We start from the raw sequence: 19,022 nt of genomic DNA on the forward strand, positions 1-19,022 counted from the left end.
TCTGCTCTCAAATATAACCAACAGCATAATAAGCTTTAAAGAAAAAACAATTCTTTGTTACAGCTGATACAAATCCTGCAGTAAATCTGCAGTGTGCCTACTTCCTGCTTTTGTGGAAGCAGGCATAGGGTTAACATCCTTTCGTTACAAATTAGCTGCTCTGCGGAGCCTGCCAGCTGGCACAGCTGAGAGATCAAATTGCATGGTGATTAGTCACAGTCACAGATGAGGGTGAGTTAGACAGGCTAAGCTCTCTAAATCCATACAGGGTGCATTTATCTATGTTTTCCTTCTGTCCTGTGCAAGAGTTCAGGTCCACTTTAAACAGCTGTTGGTCAGACAGTGGTTTGGATGGGATGGAACTGTGCAGAAAATACAGAGCATAAAAGTCATAGAATACAGCATATCACCTTTTCAACCAAGTTGTTTATTAACACACAGAAATAGCTACCCACGATTGACATAACACACCATGGGGCCGTATGCAATTCACTTTTTCTCCTGAGTTTTCTCCCAGGAGATAATTTTTTTATCTTCAATTTCAATTAACTTTTTAGCACTTTGCAATGGAAAAAGAACCAAAAGTAGGATGAAAAGGCACTGTCAAAATTATTTTGAGTATTTGTTTTCTTGCAGGGGGTGTAAAAGACAGATTCGCACGGCTATGGGATTCGCAGCCTCCCGCACCATTTCGGAACAGAGATGCCGGCCGATTCGCTAGCGCAAGCGATTCGGCCAGTGGCCCTATTGATCCCTATGGCAGAGTTTCCCCACGCGATTTGCCTGCGGGGAAACTCTGCAAATTCGACACAAAAAACGCGCAAGTGGAAACGGGCCCTTATTCTAAAATTTGGATTCCTAGCATCACATTCAGCAAAGCAGAACTGTTTAATCTTAAGCTGGCCACTAACTGTCCAATTTCTAGCGAAAAATCGTTCGAGCGATCAGAAATTCTGATTGGATTGGTTGTAAACGTTCGAACGATTTTTCGCTAGAAATTGGACCGTTAGTGGCCAGCTTTAGGGTTGCCACCTCATCTTGTGAATACCGGCACATATGAATTATACAGGTTCTGGGGCTACTCACACATAATCAGTGCCTAAACTGCATCTAACGAGCCACAAAGCATGTACAGTATAATTCATATGTGCTGTTATTTAAAGGAGTTATCAGGGATATTTGAACAAAATAAGTGCTACTTACCCGGGGCTTTGTCCAGCCCCAAGCTCCCAGCATGTCCCTCGCCGCAGCTCTCCCCGCAGCCGTTCACCTCCTCTCCCTCCCGGTCCCCGGCGATGACGTCAGGCCGACCTCCAGGTCTTCCTGTACTGCACATGCGCGAGCGGCGCTGTCAATCATCGCCACGGGGACTGGAGCGTACTGCGCATGTGCAGTAGTTCTGCTCCTGCGCTGTACGCTCCGGTCTACATGGCGATGATTGACAGCACCACTCGCGTGTGCGTAGTACAGGCCGACCTGGAGGTCGGCCTGACGTCATCACCGTGGACCGGGAGGGAGAGGAGGTGAACGGCTGCGGGGAGAGCTGCGGCGAGGGACATGCTGGGAGCTTGGGGCTGGATGAAGCCCCGGATAAGTAGCACTTATTTTGTTCAAATATCCCTGATAACTCCTTCAAGGCCTCTTTCACACATGGACGTTGCGTTAGATGCGACGTTAAGGTTGCATAACGTGCCCCTAACGCAACGCATGTGAGCTTTGAAGTTGGACGTTCTATAGAGCCGCATTAAGCGGCTCTTGATGCGTACTTTTTGACGCATGCGGCGGCGGAGACCACGTGAGCGGAACACTCCGCATCACGTGGTCCCGCCAGCCAATCAGCGGCCGCTCCAGGAAGTAAACACTGCAGTGCAGTGCATATTAATTAGCCATGTGGCTGGCCGCAATAGCGGACTCTCCCAGCCTCCTCTCCTGCCCCAAACTTAAAAAAAATCACACATCACTGAGCATGTGCACACAGCCTAACGCGGCTAAAGCCACTACTATAACGTACAGCATGCAGCACTTTCTTTAAACGTGCTGTGTTACAATGTAACGCAACATGGGCACTGTGAACAGCCCATTGATTTTTCTTTGCTGTGCGTTGGGGAGAGTTACAGGCTGCTCTAACGTGCGCCTGTAATGTCTCACTGTGAAAGCAGCCTAAAGGCATGAGGTGGCAAACCTATTTAATCTTGTTTTATGGAGGCTGAGTGGTTGTAGCATTCTTTTTTTTTTGTAATTGAACAGCTTTATTTATTTATAGTTTCTGCAAAAAAATCTATTACCTGCTGCAACAAATCTAAATCATTTTCATTATTTCGCTGCAGATTAAGAAATTAAGGAGCAGTGGAAGAGAGTAATGCTAGACATACACGACTCGATTTTGCCAGTGCCACTCGATTCTTCCACTCGAAAGATTCCCCCCTAGATTCTGCAGGCGATTCTCTTATATTCCGCTTGTTTTGCTTATCTTTTTCCATTGTCCTCATTGCAGAATCGAGCGGTGAAACGATCGGGCGGGAGATCGGACGTGTCAGAAATGATCTATCGAGCCATCTAAATGACTCAGAATTGAGCCGTATATGCCCAGCATAAGGGTAAGTACACACATGAGATAAAAGTGTTTGTAAAATGAAAGCTCACCGGCCAATTTTACCACCTTCCCTGTAATATGAGAGCCATACCTACATAGTCTAATCTATTAAAGGGAACTTAAACTGAGAAGGATATGGATTATTCCTTTTAAAATAATACCAGTTGCCTGACTCTCCTGCTGATTCTGTGTCTCTAATACTTTCAGCCACAGCCCCTGAACAAGCATGCAGATCAGGTACTCTGACTGAAGTCAGACTGGATTAGCAGCATGCTTGTTTCAGGTGTGTGATTCAGCCACTACTGTAGCCAAAGAGATCAGCAGGACTGCCAGACAACTGGTATTGTTTAAAATGAAACATCCATATCCCTCTCAGTTTAGGTGCACTTTAAGATAAATACACCCATCAGATACTCAGCTTAATACAATAGACTGTGTAGAGAATGGCTCTCATACTACATGGAAGGTGGTAAAATTGGTCTGTGATCTTTCTTATTCCAAAGACTTTTATCTCATGTGTGTACTTAGCTTCAGGGCCGATTCACACTTGAGCATTTTGCCGTCGATTTCGGCAAAACGCTCAAACGCTAGCGCTTTTGAAAGTGCTAGTGTAATAAAACCCTATGGGCCTGTTCTTACTTGGGCGATTTGCGCTAATTGCCGCAAATCTCCCAAAATTGTGAAACGCAAACACGTAGCCTGCACCATTTTCAGGCGATTTCCCGGCAATTGCTTTTCAGTGCTATAGAAGCGATCACGGAGAAATCAGTGCACTGTCCAGTGATTTTTCCACATGAAATCGTGGAAAAATCGCTCTTGCAAAACGCCGGCAAAAACGCTTTGCGTTTCTAAGTGTGAATGGTCCCTAAAAGCTCTTTTAAAATCAACAACATATAAATCAGATTATTATTGCCAATTTCTAATGACTGATTTTTATATTCAATTGACCTTTAGATTAAATTCTTGAATAGATTTGAGGGTGAATCAAATGCCTTTTTAGATCTTTGATCGATGAAAAGTTTATCGAGCCAGATGGAAACATTTGTCACTAGCACAGGAATTGGCTGTCATTTCATCAGCTTTCGATTGGCTGTAGATTGATCTTCTGTTGCAAATCTGAGTGATCAAAACAAGTATTTGATCGACAGTTTGGATGAAATCTACTCAATATCACCGCCAACTAGAGATGGCTGTTCGCATTCGCGGTGAACAGCGAACATTTGGCGTGTTTGATTTGCCCCCTACACATTATCATTGAGCTAAATGTTGACCCCACAGTCAGCAGGCACATGGCAGCCAATCAGCTAGCACCCCTTGCTGGACCCCCGCCAACCCTATCAAAATGCAGTTGAGGTGGCCATATTACATTAATTCTCTGCTGGCTGCTGACTGTTAGTGAGAGCAGGGTCAGACTTGCTACAGATAGGTAGGGAAAGCATTAGCTAGGCCTGTGTCCTTGTTCCTCACTAGCTGTGAAAGCAAACGGCCGTTTTGAGGGCTAGCACGTCAGTCTCCTGTGTTTTTTTTCTGTGTGACGCCACAGCCCACTGACACTCAGAGGTGTGCATAATGTGATTTCTGCCCTTCAGGCATAAAACCTGACTCTCCGTAATTTTTGGTTAGACTTTTGTCATGGATTCCCCTCTGGCATGCCCCTGTCCAGGTGTTAGACCCCTGAAACAAGTTTTCCATCACTTATGTGGCCAGAAACAGTCTTTGTAGGTTTTAAAATTCGCCTGTCCATTGAAGTCTATGGCAGTTTGCCTGTTCGCGAACATTTTCCGGAAGTTCGAGTTCGCGAAAAGAAAAATCTATGTTTGCGACATCTCTACTGCCATCGTGTGGGGTCCCTGATGTAAACATCATCCCCAAAGCCCTCAAGGGCTGTGGGGGTACTGGGGCTAGCGCAAAGAGCAGTGTAATATTTACATATTCCAGAGCTTCGACAGGTCTGCACTTCCTCCAAGCAGCCGCTCGATCTATGCTGCATACAGCGGCTCCCAATGCATGTCATGTGATCTGGAGCAGTGTACGCAGCATAGAGTGGGAAGAGGGAAGTTTATATTGCACTGCCCTGTGGGGAGAGGAAGGCAAAATGGGAACGATGAAGTTTGAATGGCCACTATCTATGTATGCAGGAAAGGGGGGGGGGGGGGGGAGATTGTGCAAAGAGCCCGTGATAATTTTGCTTGGGCACTCAGGAAGGAAAGGGAGGGGGGTTTGGATATCTTCTCAATCGGCTTAATAATTTTTGATTCAAAAAACATAGAACATTCTCTTTATTGTTTGTTAGTCAGAATGTGATGAGTCTATATCTACCTTTAGCAGCAATGGGAAGGAGGGTGACACTGACGTGAACTGGATTTTCCTAAGTAGGGGCGGTCGAAAAAGGTTTATTTCCGATTCCGAGTCAATTCCGATTTCCGCCAATCCCAATTTCTGATTTTCCATTTTCTAATTTTTTAGGAGTATTTTATTAGTACTTTTTTAGCTTTAGAGAATGATAAAAATAAAAGTAACATAAAAAAAAAAAAAGAAAATCGGAAAAACAGAAAATCAGTCTTGTAATTGATCTAAAATTACTGCAGTGATCCGATTTTTGCTGAAAAATTCTGCCTTCTCTGATTGGTCCAATGCTTCCGAGTTCTGTGACTGGGCTAAAATCACCGAGTTGCAGTAAATCTGATTTCCATGGAATTACGATTTCTGTTTTCTGATTGGAAATGTCAATTTCCGTTCAGAAATGTGGAGATTTCAATTCTGCAGAATCTGAATGATCATCCCTATTCCTAAGGCTCAAAAATGTCCAGAATCAGCCTTGTTGACAAAAGTACTGAATAATATTACAGTAAATCCAAAAATATGCAGCACACGTGTGTCTATGTGAAGTATTTATACGATGTTGTGTTCTTCTGCTGGTCTCCGCAGGACTTCACCATGACCTTATACCTCAGACATTATTGGAAAGACGAGAGACTTTCCTTCCAGAGCACCAACAACAGAAGCATGACGTTTGACGGAAGACTCATCAAAAAGATTTGGGTGCCAGATGTATTCTTTGTCCACTCCAAGCGATCCTTCATCCATGACACCACCATGGAGAACATCATGCTGCGTGTCTATCCAGATGGGAACGTTCTCTTCAGCCTCAGGTAAGAAGGTTGCAGATTGTCTCCCTCCGCACCCACTGACTGATTAACATTTTTCATTATGGAAATGATTTGCAAGTATGGTTTTCCAATTTACAGGCCTGCTGACTCCATAGGTTGCTTCTATGAGGCCGCTTCTCGGGCCCATATATTCTGAGCACATACATGCAAATACAATGTCCTCTGTGGGAGACCTGGGACCGTTAAAATGATCAAGGGCTGATTTTCTGTCTTTGGAAGAAGAATTGCTTTGGGTATTTGTAAAGTTTTGCGCTAAAGTGACACTGCAGTGGGTGACTGTTTGCGGAACTGTTAGTAAGGATTCAATCTAGGTAGCCTTACTACCTCAGCGGGGGCAATGCCAGGGGGTGTTTGGGGGGGCTCTAGCACCCCCCAAAGTTAGTGATAGCACCCTGCAAGTCTCCTCGGCTCCTCCCCTCTTTCCTCCTCCCCTGCTGGCTTCCACAGTAATAGTACTGAGAGAGATGTCAGCGTCAGATGTGCGCACGCTGACCTGATGTCTCTCTGCTTTTATAAATGCCTGAAACTGGCGGGAAAGAGTTTAGAGGAGGAGAACGAGCCAGAGAACGACTAGGAGAGAGAATACCGAAGAGAGGTGAGATTTCTATCGGCAGGCGCCGGGCAGGCTGTTAGTTGCGACTCACTCCAAGCAGAATCGTAACCCAGCACTCTTGCTCTGCATGCGCCCGTCCCCCCATCTGGCTACCTATACTGGGGGCACCAATACCTGGCTACCTATACTGGGGGCACCAATACCTGGCTACCTATACTGGGGGCACCAATACCTGGCTACCTATACTGGGGCACCAATACCTGGCTACCTATACTGGGGCACCAATACCTGGCTACCTATACTGGGGGCACCAATACCTGGCTACCTATACTGGGGGCACCAATACCTGGCTACCTATACTGGGGCACCAATACCTGGCTACCTATACTGGGGGCACCAATACCTGGCTACCTATACTGGGGGCACCAATACCTGGCTACCTATACTGGGGGCACCAATACCTGGCTACCTATACTGGGGATACCTATACCTGGCTACCTATACTGTGGGCACTTATACCAGGCTACCTCTACCTATACTGGGGGCACCTATATCAAGCTACCTATACTGGGGCCACTTAAACCAGACTATCTATCTATCTATCTATCTATCCCTGCTAATTAAATCCTATATAATCTCCTGCTGGGGAGCCCCCACAAAGACTGCTAATTATATTTACTGATATATTCTTATAGAAAAATGCAGCAGCTGTCCAACTCTCAGTCCTGCCATTACATTTCTATAAACAGGAGTAGCCTCCGCCTCATATATGACAGGCAGAGAACATCTGCATTTCTCTCCTGGCTGGCATGGAACATGTTTGGTGATGTCATCATCCTGTTGCAACACTTGCTTAAAGAGACTCGGAAGTTTCTTAAAAATCCTTTTTTTATTACAAAATCCTGTTTAACATGTTAGCCCTACCTAAACCGCCACATCCCTGCGGCTGTAATCTATCTAAATCCCCCCTAACTCCCCCCTCCCTCTCCCCCGCAAAATCCATGACTTTCTTGGTTGTGGATTTTGCTGCTGTTGGAGGCAGAGCTATGAGCCGCAGCTCTGCCTCCATTCCCGTCTATCAGCGGCGCATCTCCGCCTCTCCCCCGCCCCTCTCAGTGAAGGAAGACTGAGAGGGGCAGGGAGAGTCGGCAATCCGGGCTGACAGACACGCTGAGAGGCAGAGCTGCGGCTCATAGCTCTGCCTCTCACGGAAGCGCTGCCCCCCCAGGAGAGTTTGGGGGTATTTAGATAGATTAGAGAGGCGGGGATGCAGCGGTTTAGGTAGGGCTAATATGTTAAACAGGATTTTGTAATAAAACGAAGATTTTTAACTTCAGAGTTTCTTTTAGGCTACTTTCCCATCAGGACATTGCGTTTGATGCAACGTTAAGGTCGCACAGCGTGCACCTAACGCAACGCATTGTGCAGTATAACTTGGACGTTATTGTGCATTCTTTAGCCCTGCATTTGGTGCGCTGTTTTTGTCGCACAGTGATGGAACGAAAACGGAGCATGCATTACATATGTATAAAAAAAATACAATACTGAGCATGTGCAACAAACACAACGCAGCAGATTCATTGCTAAATGCACAGCATGCAGCACTTTCTAATAACACTGCACGTTACACACAAACGTAACGTGTACACTGTGAATGTCGCACAGACTTAGTATTGCTGTGCGTTAGTCTGCGTTATAACATTTTCTATCATGCGACTTTAACGTCACACTGTGAAAGAGGCCTAAAGTGAGCCTGAGGTGGGCGCATAAAATAAAAAGAAATATGTTACCTGATCCAGGGCAGGGTGGTGGTGGTTGGCGATCTGGGTGGATCAGGTAGCCGCCAAAACCGCCGCTCTCGTGGGCCGCACTGCCCCACTTTCACTTTCGTGATTCTCTCTCCCAGCATGCGGGGAGGCTGGGGAGAGGCAGGAGTGCCCCCGGCGGGCGTTTTGAACAGGGAATCCTTCTCCTCTATTTACCCTCTGAGATAGCGGCAAATATTGTTGCTAATTTCGGGGGGCCATAGCGCTGCGGTGGGGGGGGGGTGTCATGAGGAAGAGAACATGCCTCTGTGTCCCATCTGCACCCCATGGAACTTCCTCAGGTTCTCTTTAAAGTGGAACTGTTACCCAGGATTAAACTTAATCCCAATAGCTGATATCCCCTTTCCCATGAGAAACCTTAAACTTTTCTCAAATAGATCATCAGTACCCCCTCAAAAAAGCCTGTCCACAGCTCGCACAGGCGCACTAGCACCATTCTGCTTGCTTACTTTGGAAAAGTTTGGGCCAGATCAGGTCCCCACAACTGCACAGTATCATGGTCCCGTTTACGCTTGGCTATTTCTGATACAGCCCGAGCGGGACGACGGTGCTAGTGCGTAGACACAGAGAGGCCACTCTTTGGGGGTCCCAGCACTGGACTGGCTGATGTACGTGGACATGAAAGCCTCTTTAGGATCCAGAGGCTGCCTACTCCCAACGTAAGTATCCGTTTTTTTTCCTTTATAAAAGTTACAGGTTTACTTTAACTGCTTGCCGAACCTGTCACGCCGACGGGCGTGGCCACGGCGGCAGCCCCAGGAACGCCTAACGCTGATCGGCGTAAAGTCCTGGGGCTTTATTTCCATCAATTAAATTGATATATTTCTTATTTTCTAATGTTAATATGAAGGAAATGAATAAACATAGAAAGGACCAGTGTGGTTTGAATTATGAAACAACACATTTTTCTTATGAAATCTTTATTGTATGCATGACTGGGCTGTGCTGGGGGCGTGAATAGGGGTGTGGTTTGAGTGTTCCTCTTTCTTATCTCAAAAAGTTGGGAGGTATGCTTTAAGGCTTGCACACATGCTCAGTCAATGTTGTCCTCAATGATCGTTGATTAATATTCAAACAAAAGGCTGCGCTGTACCAGAGAACCAGTGTCCACCTCACAAGGAAGTCCTTACAACACACCGTGGGATCGCTGTCACACTTTTCCAGTTAAGGTAATATATAATCGCTGCTGGACTGCGCTCTCCACCTCCTAGAAAATGACACAAAACCGCTTCACATAGCGTGACTCTGTATAATCGACATATACACACTGCACCCGTGTCTCAGTGAATAAAGTGCTCCACACGTGCTCACACGCCTTTAAACAAGATTGCGCTCACCAACTCGTAGCCACCTCAAACATCAGGTGGGTCTAGCGCTCAAAGTAATATCCTCAGGCACTTGATACTGTTCTTCACCTTTTTCTTTAATATTAAAATTTCCTCCATATAAAAACATAAAAGCACAATAGTGTAATATTGCAAAACACTTGAAAGCCTCCCGCGCACTGAATGCGCACTTACGTGATCTCCACTTGTGTCTTAGCGCATCACATAAGGTGTAACAGCGAGGTCTGCCCCAGGTCTGGTGGATAAGCGGCGTCCCGTCTCCCCGACCCTCTCCGCGGCGTTCCTCCCGCTACTCCGTGCGTTTCCTAAACTGTTCAGCTGTTCCGGTAGCTACCTCAGGTGACTCTCAGCAGACGCGCTGGACGTGGCTCCGCCCTACGCGTTTCGACCAATCGGTCTCATCAGGGGCTGACGTCACCAGCGCGTCAAGCCTCTTTTATACTGCGTCTAGCTTTTCTAATTGAACAAACCTCCTCCTTTTCTTACCGATTGGGCAGACCTCCCAATAGGCTTCTTTAAAATGGAGTTTCCTTTCCTATATATATTTCATGTATGCATCTTCCCCATATATTGAAAAGATGCATATTTATTGGGCAGACATCGCTGTTTTACATCAAAATAAACACAGTAAAACTTTTAAAACAATTTTAACAATTCTAACATATTCATCCCTTCTCTTGCTTCCCGCTGCCATCTAGTGGTTCAATACAGTACTGGTTGATTTCTATTCCTTTCCTTCAGCATAGTATTACCCCATTAAAATCCCAATATGTAATTATTCTATTATTGCCACCTGTATAATTCAGTGCAGTGAACTCTTCCCCAGTTCTCCCTACGCAAACTCTCCCCTTTCATAATTATTATAGTTATTTCAAGCATCACACATTTATTAAATGTCATTATTGATATAACAATTCAGATCAAACTCTATGTTAAGTCCATGCGGCTGCATGGCTCTTAAATTGTCCTTATCACATAATTACTTCTGGTACCAAGGTGAATATTATCTGCAACGCACAGGTTGTGCTATGGGTGCCAAGTTCGCCCCTAGCGTAGCTAACCTATACATGGGACAATGGGAACAGGAGGTCCTACAAAAAACCGGAGGGGAAAACATAGTTATATGGAATCGGTTCATAGATGACCTATTTTTTGTATGGAGAGGCCCCAGGGAATTACTGGATACATTCTGTAATGATATGAATAAGCACTGGCCAGAGATAAATATAACTGTGAGAATAGATGCGAAAAATATAGAATTCTTGGATCTAAATATTAGAATCCAAAATGGAACCCTATGCACTAACACATTCTTTAAGACAACAGATAAGAACGGATACATTCCAAAAGACAGTTGCCACCATAAACAATGGCTCAACAACATACCAAAAGGGCAATTTATGAGGATTCGGCGCAATTGCACCCAAGTAGAGGAGTTTAGGAAACAAAGTGATGTATTGATACAGAGATTTCATGACAAGGGATATAATAAGAGAGAATTGGAACTAGAGGTGAACAAGGTGGCAACAATGAACAGAGATGACCTATTAGTGGACAAGAGGGGCCCCCAAAAAAGGAAGGGGGAGTTTGACATTCTATTGGATTTTAACAATCAATATCGAGATGTGGAAAACATCATGAAAAAACATTGGAACATATTACAATTAGATAATATTTTAAAAAAAGCTATCCCCACAAAACCCAGCTTTATTTACAGGAGAGCACCAAATTTGAGGTCTAGATTAGTAACCAGCTATATAGAACCCCCCAATGTACCTATGGGAAATTTATTGGGACAAACTGGTTTCTTTCCATGCCGGGGCTGTAGGGGCTGCAGGGAAGCAAAACCAATCAGGGGTCAGGAATTAACCTCCAGAAACACAGGAAGTGTTTGGAAAATCAAACAATGTATAACATGTAATAGCGTAGGAGTGGTGTATGTACTATGGTGTCCATGTGGTATGGAGTATGTGGGTAGAACCACAAGGGCCCTACATAAGCGCATTGGACAACATATTTATAATATATCTAAGGGACTCCAATCACATAGTGTGTCCAATCACTTCAGGCTAGCACATGGTTCCAATCCAACTTTATTGAAGTTTATGGGTGTAGAAAAATATGTGAAAAAGTGGAGAGGATCCAGCATGGTTAGAGAAATCTCAAAGGCAGAAGGAAAGTGGATCTACAATTTAAGAGCCATGCAGCCGCATGGACTTAACATAGAGTTTGATCTGAATTGTTATATCAATAATGACATTTAATAAATGTGTGATGCTTGAAATAACTATAATAATTATGAAAGGGGAGAGTTTGCGTAGGGAGAACTGGGGAAGAGTTCACTGCACTGAATTATACAGGTGGCAATAATAGAATAATTACATATTGGGATTTTAATGGGGTAATACTATGCTGAAGGAAAGGAATAGAAATCAACCAGTACTGTATTGAACCACTAGATGGCAGCGGGAAGCAAGAGAAGGGATGAATATGTTAGAATTGTTAAAATTGTTTTAAAAGTTTTACTGTGTTTATTTTGATGTAAAACAGCGATGTCTGCCCAATAAATATGCATCTTTTCAATATATGGGGAAGATGCATACATGAAATATATATAGGAAAGGAAACTCCATTTTAAAGAAGCCTATTGGGAGGTCTGCCCAATCGGTAAGAAAAGGAGGAGGTTTGTTCAATTAGAAAAGCTAGACGCAGTATAAAAGAGGCTTGACGCGCTGGTGACGTCAGCCCCTGATGAGACCGATTGGTCGAAACGCGTAGGGCGGAGCCACGTCCAGCGCGTCTGCTGAGAGTCACCTGAGGTAGCTACCGGAACAGCTGAACAGTTTAGGAAACGCACGGAGTAGCGGGAGGAACGCCGCGGAGAGGGTCGGGGAGACGGGACGCCGCTTATCCACCAGACCTGGGGCAGACCTCGCTGTTACACCTTATGTGATGCGCTAAGACACAAGTGGAGATCACGTAAGTGCGCATTCAGTGCGCGGGAGGCTTTCAAGTGTTTTGCAATATTACACTATTGTGCTTTTATGTTTTTATATGGAGGAAATTTTAATATTAAAGAAAAAGGTGAAGAACAGTATCAAGTGCCTGAGGATATTACTTTGAGCGCTAGACCCACCTGATGTTTGAGGTGGCTACGAGTTGGTGAGCGCAATCTTGTTTAAAGGCGTGTGAGCACGTGTGGAGCACTTTATTCACTGAGACACGGGTGCAGTGTGTATATGTCGATTATACAGAGTCACGCTATGTGAAGCGGTTTTGTGTCATTTTCTAGGAGGTGGAGAGCGCAGTCCAGCAATGATCGTTGATTGTTCCCTAGGGTGACATCCTGGGGAAAAAGCGCTGTACAGACACATTGCCCCAGGGCCCCAGAGCCTCTACTGGCCCCCAGTGGCTACAAGAGGAAAATACATTTTTTTTTAAAAAGACCTTATAGTTTTTGAGAAAATCGATTTTAAACTTTCAAAGGAAAAAAAAATACACATTTAAAAACCTGCCGACTTTAACGGTTAATAGCAAATCCACCTTAACTGCTAGAAACCCTAAATTTGCAGGATATGGTAATGGGATCATTAGGAATAAGAGGAAAAACTATTTTTCAAAAAGACCTTATAGTTTTTGAGAAAATCGATTTTAAAGTTTTGAAGGAAAAAGTATACTTTTAAATGCGGTAAATGTCACTTTTAGTAGCAAACCTAACGGTAGTGTAATTTTACATGTATCAAAAGAAAGAGCAATACATTTCCTGACGAGGTTTCCAGGGGGTCTATACGCAGCCGCAGCACTTTGCCCAGGGATCGCTATACAGCCGCAATATGGCTGTATGAAGATCCCTGGCATTTTTCCTATTTTCCCCCCAAAATTTTTGTATGTTTAGAGTATGGGAATTTTTTTTTTAAATGATGTGGGGTCCCCCTCCTTAAACTTTTTAACCCCTTGTCCCCCATGCAGGCTGGGATAGCCAGAATGTGGAGCTCCGACTGATTGGGGCTTTACACCCTGACTATACAAGCTGCAAAAAAGGTCCCTTAATGCCGATTTGTTCCGGATTATCTGTTGGCCACCCCCCCCCCCCCCACACTGGGGCCCCATTGTTGCTTAAACTGGCCCTGGCAGCATGTAGGGATCAATGGATAAATTTATCTGTGCCGGTAAGGCTTTGGTGTGGATAGGACGTGTCTAGGAGAACTCAAGGAGAATCATGTGATCAGTTTGGTCAGGTGATAGGTATGTAAGTCTCATGATTATGTGTTAAAACAAGGATGTGATCACAACTAATCAGAGCTTTGCAAATCTATAAGCTGATCAAACGAATCACATGCTTCTCCATGAGTTCTCTTATCACTAACTGTGGATTGGGGTCATCATGACATCTGCCTGTAAATTATATTTTATCCTGTTTGTCTGTTGCCTTATTTATTACTGAGTTTTTGGTATTACGGTATATATTTATATAGCTCCTTTTATTTATTCAGGATAACAGTCTCTTCTATGTGCTTCATGGATTTCAGCAGATTTCCTCTGGACACGCAGAACTGCTCCTTGGAACTGGAAAGTTGTAAGTAGGTTTGTACATTATATGTGCTGCTTCATTTCAACAAAAATGGATCTGTGTAGGGCTAAAAGACATCTCAAAAGAAAACCTATTCTCTGTAAAGAAGAACTCCATAATGTGTAATTGAATCAAGTTTGGAATAACATTTGTAAGATATACCTTTAAATCAGGTCAATTAAAAGCTGATTCTATGCAAATGTAAGCTTGAAAATGGACCAATCAAATGCAGCTTCTGCGGTCCATTGTCATTTCCCACAACGTTTTACAGGGTACATACTCATGTCAGTAACTGCCCTCACAATCTAATCCCTACCATGGTTATAGTCAGGGCCGGATTTAGGCCTAGTCCACGGCCTAGGGCACCACAGGAGCAAGGGCACCAAAGCAGCAGACTAAACTGGTGCAGCATTTGCAAGCTTGCAATGCAGGGAGATCAGGTGAGCGCCTGATCTCCTTGCTGCCAGTCACCTGTGCACCGGCCACCTTTCTCTCTGTGCACATTGGTGCTGTGGCCGGCGGCTACGAACTTGGGCAGCATTGGAAATGGAGAAGATGATGCTTCTACACTGGGGACAAGCAGAGAAATGAGCGACACTGATGGCTGCTGCGGTGTGGAAGCGAGCTGTACTGAATGGGGCGGGACTGGGAAAGGGAGGGATTAAGGAAGTCATCTGGCTATTTATACTGGAGGGGGAGGGGTCATCAGGCTACCTATATTAGAAGAAAAGAGGGGAGGGGTCATCTGGCTACCTATTCTGGAGGAGGGTCATCTGGCTACCTATACTGGAGGGAAAGGGGGAGGGTCATCTCGCTACCTATACTGAAGGGGGGGGGGGGGCGGCTTGTGACATTGGCCTTGGGCGGTAAAGAGTACAAATTTCGGCCCTGGTCATAGTCTATTATTATTATGTATTTATATAGCACTGACATCTTCTGCACAGCACTTTACAGAGTACATAGTCATGTCACTGACTGTCATCAAAGGAGCTCACAATCTAATCCCTACCATAGTCATAGCCTAATGTCCCACCATATTATTATTATGTATGTATATAGCACTGACATCTACTGCAGCACTCTTTTTTTCTTCAAATTTGACTTTTTATTGGTACTTGTTAGAAGACAATTAAAACATATGCATTATATTGTACCAGTAGAATTTCCTTAACATCAAACATTTGGTGAAAAATACAAATAAAGAACAAAATAGAACATTGCATCCAGTATTCACAATATACGGTGATGTTGTTGTTACTAAATAGCTAAACTTTTACACATAGCTTTGTTTGTGTAAAGTAAAGTACATAATCATGCTACGTCAGAGGAGCTAACAATCTAATCTGTACCATAGTCATAATCTAATGTCTTGACATATTATTACAGAGTATTTGTATATATGCTATCATGGACATTTTCTGCAGCATATTAAAGAGTACATAGTCATGTCACTATCAGAGGAGCTCACAGTGGAATGCCTACCAAAGCTACAGTTTATTTAGGCGCCATGGCACAGCTGATAATTTGGGGGCTGCTGTACAAATTGCAGCTATGGTGGGGCTAAGGAGGTAACGTGGGTGCCGGATTCCAGCCACTGTAGGTAACGGCAGTGATTTACTCTGGAGTTTGGCTACTATGGCTATCATTCATAAAGCATTTCCGCATGCGGAAATGCTTAAAACAGCTGACTTTACTCGGAAAAGTCAGCATTCATAAAGCCTCTTTCCGCATGGAAAAATGACACTACCGCCTTGTGCGGTGATTATCGGTACAAATGTAGCAAAATGTTCATTCATGAAGATCACCGCAAGTGGTGTGAGGTCGGGAAGTACCGCTCCCTCTGATGTGGCGATACCAATGTAAGTGAATGGAGACACACAGACCTCCCAGGCAGCTGCAGCAGAGCGGAACACGGAAAAATGTATCAACTCTGCAGCTTCCGTGTCTCCGCCTGCCTACCGCCAGCTTAGCTAGGGGAATCTCCGCACTGCTTCCGCACATGGATACATCTTTATGAATGCCCACCCAGAAGTCTAAAAATTCACCAGCGGTGTTTTCCCGCACTAATTCTCTTTACCGACACCCTGTTCATGAATGATAGCCAATGTAGCTGAACTCCGGCTAGCAGCAAAAGCGGCACAATAATGACAGTGAATTCTGCCTGAGTTCAGAGGCTACTACAGTTAGCTGTGTGATTTAGCAGTGAAGATTTCTGCTGGAGTCCACCTACTACTATGTAGACAAACTCAGGTTAATGGTGGTAGTTTGTACGGTAGTAAAATTTAGCAGTGGGCAGTCAGCATAGCTGCAATGGATATTAACGGTAATTAGGGGAGTAGGTTAGGCATAGATGGGGGCCGGAGCAGTGATAGGTGTGAATGGGGAGTAATGTTAGATGTTGGTGGGGGTTTTTTCATGTTAGGCATACCTAGAGGAGGGTTAATGTGAGAAATGTGCGATAGAAGAATATTGGTAAGATTATGGATATTCTACTATTGGTTACATCCAGCACCCAATTTACTACACAATGATGTACGCATTTATAGCATCATCTGAAAACTTTCATAATCAGCATATGAGAATATGTCCCATCCTATGGAGTGGGTAGGGGAGAGGGTACTATTTCTTGGGTAAGGAGGTGAATCGTGATTGTTCAAGTAGATCCAACTAATGGTGGCCATGCATGGTACAATTTTTCCCAGAACGTCTCAGGACAGCAACCCTGAGACTTGTCTCCATCCAAACTACACTGGACAGGAACTAGATAAAAAAGATTTGCATAATTGGTTAGGCAGGCAGAACATATATAAACCCCTCATGCTCTTACCCCCTCAGTTGTCTTCCTGTCCACAGGACGCTAGATGTCGGGGAGGGCTGGCCACCCATGCTAGATTGCAGGAGCCGCGGCTTGGATGATCCCCTGGGCTGCGCACGCTAGTTTGAGTGCGTGGGATCATGCTGCTCGCACAGCCTTTCCTGGGATGGTCTGAGCGGAGGAAGCGGAAGCGGATCGGAGGCTCAGAAAGTCCCGCCCCCAAGTCACGTGACCGGCGCCGCACGTGACCCAGCGCCGGAAGCAGGAAGTTCCTGGCATCGGCGTGCGCTCCACTGAAGCGAGGCTGCAGGGAGGGAGTGAGAAGGCGGCTGACTCCGCAAACCAGCAGCTGTACAAGCGCTTCTGGGTGCTGTTTTTTCGCCAAGGTAGGCAGTCCTTGTATGAGGGGGGGGGGGGAAATTTGGTGAGCTATTTAAAAGCTCGGCTATAGTCACATATGGTTGTTGGTGACTATGGAGGCTGCCACTGGATCTTCCTCCCAGGGCTCTGTGGAGTCAAGCTCCGTTCCCTCTCTGGTATGTGCAATGTGTTATTTGCTTCATATCTGATAGAGAGGTTTGTTTGGCGTTTCTTCAGGCTAATGGCTGGTATTTTGTTTGTATTTCAGCCTAAACCGGATAAATCAGACTCTAGATCTGAATCCAGATCCGGATCAAGACATGAGAAAGCTGATAAAATAGATAAGCCTGAAAAGCCTGACAAATCTTTACCTCAGTCAAAATCATCACATAAGTCAAGGAAATGTGCTGTTTGTGGCAATACCTTATCATCCTCATCTAAGGTGTTGTGTCAGGAGTGTACAAAGAAGATAGTTAGAGACGAAACTCCCTCTATGATGAAAGAACTTAAAGGTTGGATAAGATCTAAGATCTCATCTGCGGTGCAGACAATTAAAGCGCCTGAGATTTCCTCTAAATCAGATCCTATTTCAGATCCCCCACCTATTACAGAAAGACTGGGTCCATCCGGGCCGGCCCCTGTAGAGGATATTACTTTGAAAAGGAAAAGGAGAGAGGAGGATTCAGCTGAGTCAGACATGTCAGAGGGGGAGTTGGAAATTTCCTCATTGGAGGATATTCCATCAGAGACTGAAAAATCGACAGATAAATCTGTTAAGAATCAAAAGTTTGCTTTTTCAACTGACTTTATGAAAGAGCTGTTAGAAGCGATGCACCAGGCTATGGGTATTACAATTGAACGGAAAACTCTATCACCCCTCGACCAGATGTATGAAACCCTTTCTGACCCTCAGATTGCTTTTATACCTGTACATAGTAGTCTTAAGGGGCTTATCAAAAAAGAATGGGATAATCCTGATAATAGAGCTTTTTGGCCAAAAGCATTAAATAAGAGATATCCTTATAGTCCGGAAGACCAGAAATGTTGGGGGACAGCACCTAAGTTAGACCCATCCCTGTCGAAAGTTTCCAGAAGGTCAGATCTTCAATTTGAAGATTTTGGGAGTTTAAAAGACCCAATCGATAAGAAAATGGATAATATCTTAAGAAGGGCCTGGGAGGCAGCATCCTTGAATTTTAAACCGTCAATCGCCTCCACTGCAGTAGCAAGGTCTTTAAAGTTATGGTTGTTAGAGGTACAATCCCAGATTGCCTCTGGAATCCCCAGAGAAGAAATATTGAATTTTTTCCCAAAAATTTTGCATGCAACTAATTACTTATCTGATGCAGCAGATGACTCAGTGAGACTCACAGCGAGGACCACCGCCTTGGTTAACTCAGCCAGGAGAGGAATCTGGGTGAAGACCTGGCAGGGAGACACATCATCTAAATCGAAATTATGTAGTATTCCTTGTGAAGGAAACTTGCTATTTGGATCCAAATTGGAGGAGACATTAGAAAGATCGGCTGACAGGAAAAAGAATTTTCCGTACAAGAGGAAAACTTTCCGCCCTAATCGTTCCTTTCGTGCCACGGACAAATCGGAACAGACGATTAAGGGTTCCCAGAGAAGAAAGTGGATCCCTAATAAAACTCAGCGATCAAGAAATAACCCTGCCTATGCTTCCTCCGGTCAACAACCAAAGCAATGACGCCAGGATTCCAGTGGGGGGCAGGCTAGCCCACTATTACGAACAATGGCACACAGTCTTCAAAAACAGGTGGCTATT

General features: G+C 44.6%; 1 protein-coding gene across 4 annotated transcripts in view; it reads left to right on the plus strand.

Moving 5' to 3' along the window:
* The window catches only part of GABRR3 (gamma-aminobutyric acid type A receptor subunit rho3), a 107,745-nt gene that overhangs the window by 61,083 nt on the left and 27,640 nt on the right, over nt 1–19,022 (plus strand). For all 4 annotated transcript variants that reach the window (XM_068270633.1, XM_068270635.1, XM_068270636.1 and 1 more), the window contains exons 4-5: nt 5,522–5,745; nt 13,982–14,064. In XM_068270633.1, the coding sequence (XP_068126734.1) occupies nt 5,522–5,745; nt 13,982–14,064 (307 nt within the window). The remainder of the gene's footprint in view (nt 1–5,521; nt 5,746–13,981; nt 14,065–19,022) is intronic.

The sequence above is a fragment of the Hyperolius riggenbachi genome, chromosome 2, assembly GCF_040937935.1.
Source record: "Hyperolius riggenbachi isolate aHypRig1 chromosome 2, aHypRig1.pri, whole genome shotgun sequence".
In the NCBI taxonomy this organism is placed as follows: domain Eukaryota; kingdom Metazoa; phylum Chordata; class Amphibia; order Anura; family Hyperoliidae; genus Hyperolius; species Hyperolius riggenbachi.